Source organism: Cibotium barometz, chromosome 31 (assembly GCF_041138505.1).
Source record: "Cibotium barometz isolate CiBa-2024 chromosome 31, ASM4113850v1, whole genome shotgun sequence".
NCBI classification, from domain to species: domain Eukaryota; kingdom Viridiplantae; phylum Streptophyta; class Polypodiopsida; order Cyatheales; family Cibotiaceae; genus Cibotium; species Cibotium barometz.
Window position 1 is genome coordinate 38,179,112 of NC_141076.1, and position 6,926 is coordinate 38,186,037.

General features: G+C 40.9%; 1 protein-coding gene across 2 annotated transcripts; it reads left to right on the plus strand.

Moving 5' to 3' along the window:
- Positions 1-1,068: 1,068 nt before the first annotated feature.
- On the plus strand, positions 1,069-5,588 carry LOC147620837 (uncharacterized). Of its 2 annotated transcripts, XM_086825107.1 has the most exons (12): positions 1,069-1,360; positions 2,732-2,802; positions 3,090-3,557; positions 3,636-3,731; positions 3,840-3,977; positions 4,051-4,151; positions 4,232-4,354; positions 4,439-4,609; positions 4,705-4,842; positions 4,916-5,009; positions 5,084-5,185; positions 5,262-5,588. In XM_086825107.1, the coding sequence occupies exons 2-12, from the start codon at positions 2,797-2,799 to the stop codon at positions 5,367-5,369; spliced, it is 1,545 nt and encodes a 514-aa protein (XP_086681233.1). In that variant the 5' UTR covers positions 1,069-1,360; positions 2,732-2,796; the 3' UTR covers positions 5,370-5,588. The 2 variants fall into 2 exon arrangements, with proteins under 2 accessions (XP_086681233.1, XP_086681234.1); XM_086825108.1 differs by having other exon boundaries at positions 1,069-2,802; positions 4,937-5,009.
- Positions 5,589-6,926: the final 1,338 nt, after the last annotated feature.

Below are 6,926 nucleotides of genomic sequence, written 5' to 3' on the forward strand. Positions count from 1 at the left end.
TATACGAGAGAGAAAGAGAGACACCCAAATCTAACCTATAACCTGCATAAACAAAAGTGTGCCCATCTTTTACCCGTAGAAACGGGTGAGCAATCAAGAGAGAGAGAGAGAGAGAGAGAGAGAGAGAGAGAGAGAGATTACCAATATGCAAGAGAGAAAGAGAGACACCCAAATCTAGCCTATAACCTGCATAAACAAAAGTGTGCCCATCTTTTACCCGTAGAAATGCGTGAGCAATCAAGTTAATATAATGAGAGTTGAGCCTGGTCACTGTTCACAAAAGTGTTGGCCGGGAGCAAGTGGTGCCACCTTGCCTAAGGACTATATACCACACATCATTTAAGATGTGAGGAAGTGGGATCAACGATGGAGGTGGCTTGGTGCAAATCGAGGCATTGTGGACCATTGGATATGGCGGCAGTAAACCAGGGCAACAGTAATTTTTTAGACGGCCAGCAACCAGTAAATCGGGAGGGGGAAATGTTTTTTACATTGGGGCGTGCGCATGATTGTGTGGGTTTGGCCCCTCGCGCCCGGGTTTACACCGATGCTCGTGTTTACCTTCGTACCCTGGTTTACCTCTTTTTCTGGCCGGTCATCGGGGATCCGATGGCCCTCATCACTCGAACGCCCTGGGCCGTCGATCCCATTGGATAGGCACATCGCAAACCAGCCTTAGGGTCTGGTCGCGTGGAGAGCAGCTCCCTGCTGTTTGCAGGTCACCACCGCCAGTCATCAGCAGCAGTCAAATCACTATTACAATGCCGAGAAAGGCGTGAAATCCATGAAATGACTGTGATTGGACGTGTAAAGAGCTGAAGACTTCTCTAAGAGAGGGAGGCGATTGGGAGGGTGCTGAAATCACAGGGCGGCTACTCTAATTAGAAGTCCTATCTTTTCACGAGAACGTCTACTAGTCACTAGTGGGATGATCGGTTCTAAGGGCTCAATCGTTCGTTGGTTAGAGTGCCCAGGCGTGCTTGCATTTACATTTTGTTAAAGTTTAGATGAGATTAAACCAACGGAAGTTGGCCTAGCGGTTAAGGGGTCCTCTATGGCCGGGCCTTGCCTCGTCTTTATCTAACACGGGCTGAGGCCATGGGATCAACGGACTGCAAAGCGGGTTGAATGGAGGCCGTCCGATTTAAAATTTAATCTCGGGACGTTTTGAGGGTGGCCGATCGAATGATGGTCGGGGAGTGTGGGGCGGGCAGTGTGGTGACATCCAAGCTGGAGCAGCGCCATATCTGAAGCCTCGTCTGTGCGCCCGCCAACCACGCCAAGGCACAGTCTCCTGCGACGGACGAACGCCAGCAGCTCGCCGCCTGTATAACCATGTCTGTGCGCCCTTGAAGCTGAGGTACTCGTCTTTATCTAACAGCAGGCATCTGCGTTTTCTGTGCACAAAGGGATCTGCGTTTTCTAATCACGTTTTTGAATATATGCTTGGCCTTAAGTACCCTTGTATCCCTATGATTAGGAATCTGCGTTTTATGTGAACAAAGCAGCAGGGTTTAGGGGGCAGGCATCTGCGTTTTCTGTGCAAGCTGAGGTACTTATCTTTATCAAAGGGATACATGATTAGGAATCTGCGTTTTATCCACATCCTAATCACGTTTTTGAATATTTGCTTGGCCTTAAGTACCCTTGTATAACTATGATAGGGAATCTGCGTTTTATGTGAACAAAGCAGCAGGCATCTGCGTTTTCTGTGCACCATGGCCGACTATATAAAAAGGACTGCCCCCAACCGCGCTTAGCTAGTAGACCTTCCCTGCTGAAGCCCACGATGCTGTAGTAATCCAGAGAATGGGAAATTACAGAGGCGGCAATTTGTGTAAACTTCAAGGGATTGGAACACACATAATGGGCCTCCGTAACAGTATACACACACACACACACACACACGGGAGGATACCTTGCAGGTATTTCGGGATTCATATGTGAAAAGAGGGGGGATTCGAGAATTGAAAGTGGGAACCCCTCTTCATTAACCATCTGCGTAACAGTTTAGGTGTAAGCGTATTATTTATTGTTTGGATGCGAGTTCATGGAAGCACTGTAGTTCCGTAGCTGGAAATGTAAGTCCCTCTTCTTCAGAGTGTTAATGGCTTGTTATATGTAGGGTCTCCAGGTTAGCTGTGTTCAGCCATCCACACATGTACCCATGCAGCTAGAGTGGGTTGCCTGTCTGTGCATGTATGTGTGTTTGTGTCAGGACATTCAGTGTTGACTGTATTGATAGTGCTACATGGTGAGGCTGGAAGGAAGCTCAGCATAGTTGGCATAGTATGTTTTATGTTCTCTTATGGTAACCAATTGCTGTTGGACATTATGTTTATGTTGCTTCTGAGGTGTGTATGAGTGTATGATTGTCCTTTGGAAATCTGTTTATTAACTTGTTTATTCATGCCATCTATGTCAACTGGACATGAGAGCATGTGTTCTTAGAAAATTTCCCACTATGGATATCTAATGCTCACTTTTGTGACATGGGCATGTAAAAATGTGACATGCGCAAATGCGGATGCTATAGCAGAACAGTGGATGCTAGATATATCTATTCCTAATCAAAACGTGGATCAATATATTGTTGTGTACTAGTTTGATCATAAAAATACTTTTAGCTTTTCAGTGTAGGTCTTCGCCATAGCCATGTGTCTTGAACATTTTAAGGAAATTGAATCCATAGCTTGAGGCCTAATGTATTGAAGCTTTTGTGTCAATATAGTTTGCATACACAAGCCAAGGAAGAACTTGCACGAACAAATACGATCGATAACTCTTCTTCGAGCCATGGAGGTAGGGATCTTCATGTATACACGATACACATAAGCGTGTGTGTTTGCCACGAGAGAGAGAGAGAGAGAGAGAGAGAGAGAGAGAGAGGTGATGTTTAAGGGATAATCCGCAGGCTAGCATACTCTCTTTGAATTTATGAAGAGATACGCATAGCCTTGCATATGTGAAATGTTAGGACATATGCACGCGTAACTAAGGATTTTCTCTCAAAGTTGGTAGATTTTATGTGTTGTAGATAGATTTAGGGTTTAGGGTTTGTTTGATGTTAGAAGCTTGATGTATTTTAGGAACATGCTCTATTCAAATTGGTACAAGACGAGGATGGCAAATGGTGGCGACATTGCCTTGCCTCTCAAGTATGCATAGATAAAAGTCAACGTTTCGAGAAAAGGGTGGATATGAAACGCCACCTTGAAACAAAACATGCGTGTACTAATATAGTACTCCCGCCTCTTCCAATGGGTCGCCCAAAAGCGCAAGAGAGACCGACTAAATCAAAGTCGGATAGATCGCGTGTCCAAAGTGAGGCGCGGTTTTACAACGAGGAGCTAAAAGCAAAAAATGCTAGAAAGGCGCACGAGAAGAGCAAAATAAAAGAGGGAGAATGGAGATGGAACCTCTTAAAGGAGAAGACAGGGTCTAAAGAGGAATGGGTACATAACTATGTCAAAATCAGGATGGCGACATGGGACTCAAGGAATGAATCACGCAGAAAGTTGGTGCAAGAGCGTGTTACAGAAGGATACGAGAAATGGGTAGGCTATCATTGCATTTAGTTATACATGGTTATAAACTACATACCTACATTCTAATACACCTAGTTTTTATGATAGAGACGCAATTGTACTACAAAAACAGATGTCCCTGATGTAGAAGAAACAGATGTCCCCGATGTAGAAGAAGAAACCAAAGAGGAGCCAGATACACCTGTAAGTTATTATGTGTGCTACCTTTTCTTGCTCTCTCTCTCTCTCTCTCTCCCTCTCTCTCTCTTTTCTTAGTATAGGACTTATAACCTTGTTTTCATAAAATAATAGCAAATGGAGACTAGTCCAGTCGAAGATCCACCTTTAGCTCCTCGTAAATTACGAGTGAAAAGAAAGCGGACATTAGATATGTCTCTACCATCCGGATCTCGTCATTCAAAAGAAGACATCATACATGAGTGTCAGCAGGTACCTAAAAACCTTTAGTTTTCTATGTTGTAATGCAAAGACTTTTAGAAATCTTATATAGACATTTTGGTAGCCCAAGTTTCCCAATGCAAAAGAAGATGCTCATGTAGACATCAAAGTTTGTTCTGGGAGTTTCGACTGCAAAAGTCCCAGTCCCGATGCTTTTGCAGAGAGGTTAGCTCTCTTTATTATTCAATGTTTGAATGTTCTCTTGTTTGAGCTTAGAATCTTATTTTCTTAAAATGGTTATTTAGTGGAGGAGTAGTCTTTCACATGAAGTCTACCCGCTTTAAATTGGCGGTCGATCTTCATGCGTCAATTGTGCAAGACACAATTAATGTTGAGGCGTCTACAAATACAATGAATGTTTTTGCCTTGTGAGTATCTCTTACACAGACCTTATGATTTTTTCTAAATAATCATCAATTTTTGTGTATAATAGTGCATTGTATCTTATATAGATGGATGGAAAATACATTGTCGGTCAATGTGCTAGAGCAAACGTGGTTTGTGGATAGCCTATGGCGAGCGTTCCTTGGCCGAAAACAAAAAAACGAGAATACAATGGCTAATTTTTTGGGTACGCCCGATCTTGGGCGTAAAGTCTTCACATTCTTTCCTGTCATTGATAGGTAAAGTAATATATTTTGTGCTCAAAGTATATATCATTTAGGCACAAAGTATCTAGGTGGAAAGCTTTGTTTTTCTAACGCTATGAAAAATTTAGGGCACATTGGACTTTGCTTGTTCTCTACAATCCTCATTGTATGCGATTGCCTAGCCTACCAAGGAGGCGTTCTTGTATTTTAAGTTTTGACTCCCTTGGTATGCGCTCGTCACAAAAGTATCACGACCATCTATACAGGTATGTTATGATATTTCAAGCATTTATAAGTTGTACCTATTACACAGATCTCTAAAAAGTGGCATTTTTTTAGGACACTTGTCCATTTTGGTAGTTTCTGTAGTGATCCAATCGTTAAAATGGAGCTTTTGAATCCAACAGAAGAAATAGGATGCGAGTCTTATGAGGTAGATATCTCTTAGAAGCAATTATCTATAATAACTAGCTATAATTAGGAACTCATATGGTTGTTTGGATGCAGATTCCACAACAGCCAAATGCGTATGACTGCGGATTTTATGTGATGGCAGTCATGTGGTTTCTAATCAAAGGAGGATTGGATGATTGTCGACCCAAAACTTGGGTGGGTTTAAATAATCATTTATATTATGAAGGGTGTTAGCTTGTGAGTAATTAAAGACTAACATTCTTTTTTTCAGCTTTCAAAAGGATGGTTTAAGCATGAAGATGTGGACAGACTAAAGAAGAACCTTTTTGAGTGGATCCAGAGTGCTGTAGAGAGAGTGCCGATGTCGAATTCTCCCTAAGGATGGACATATTTTACACTTTTATTACGGCTTTATAGTTTATGGTTATGGTCTTTTTAGTGGTTTTCCATGGTTTTGTTGGATTATTATCATAGTATTGTTATGTCAATGACGATTCGGGATACGGTTGATGGTCTCAAGTATGGTTATGGTTATGTGATCATATATGGTAATGGTTATGGTTAATGATCTCAAATATAGTTATGGTCTTGTTGGTTATGTTGTAAGTCTCAAATATGGTTATGTTCATGATCTCAAATATGGTTATGTTGTTGGTCTTAAGTATGGTTATGGTTATGTGATCAAATATGGTTATGGTTATGGTTAATGGTCTCAAATATGGCTATGGTTATGGTCTTGTTGGTTATGTTGTAAGTCTCAAATATGGTTATGGTCTTGTTGGTTATAGTTTTGGTCATGAGATCTTGTTGGTTATGGTCTCAAATATGGTTATGTTCATGATCTCAAATATGGTTATGTTGTTGGTCTTAAGTATGGTTATGGTTATGTGATCAAATATGGTTATGGTTATGGTTAATGGTCTCAAATATGGCTATGGTTATGGTCTTGTTGGTTATGTTGTAAGTCTCAAATATGGCTATGGTTATGGTCTTGTTGGTTATGTTGTAAGTCTCAAATATGGTTATGGTCTTGTTGGTTATAGTTTTGGTCATGAGATCTTGTTGGTTATGGTCTCAAATATGGTTATGTTGTTGGTCTCAAGTATGGTTATTGTTATGATCAAATATGGTTATGGTTATGGTTAATGGTCTCAAATATGGTTATGGTTATGGATACTTTGCTTGCATAGGTCTTGTTTAATTATGATTATGGTCTCAAATATGGTTATGGTCTCAAATATGGTTATGTTGTTGGTCTCAAGTATGGTTATGGTTATGATCAAATATGGTTATGGTTATGGATACTTTGCTTGCATAGGTCTTGTTTAATTATGATTATGGGCTCTCTACAACTATGATTACGATCCCCCTATGACTATGGTTTTGTTTACTTATGATTATGGTCTCTTTAGGACTATGATTATGGTCTAGTGAGGATTATGGTCTTTCTGGTTAGGGTAATAAGTGTGCACATGGTTTTGATTCTCCACCCATGCCTTCTTTGCATGAAACCAACAAAGTAGCACATGACATGCAATTTGTCTTGGAATCCCATTATCATCGAGAATCCAAGAGTGAGGATCTTCATTTACAGCTTGGGTTATAGCCTCAAGTTCTTGTTGGCATTTATCAATAACCAAAGCACTAGGCCTTACACTACCCATCCTTTGCATAATTATTTTTAGTGTCATCTCTAGAGCAATGACCTCATGATGAGACCCTGGATCACATGAACACCTCATAAACCATATTGGCATGCCAACACCAAGTTGATTTGGTATTACTGCAGCAAATAAAGGCAATCCATAAATGTTGGTTTTGAAAGTACTATCAATTGCCCATGCATTATTGTGAGAAAATCGAATAGCCATTTGTAACATCCAATCATCTTGAATGATAAGTATGAAAGGCCTTTCTTTGATCTTCTCTGCATGGG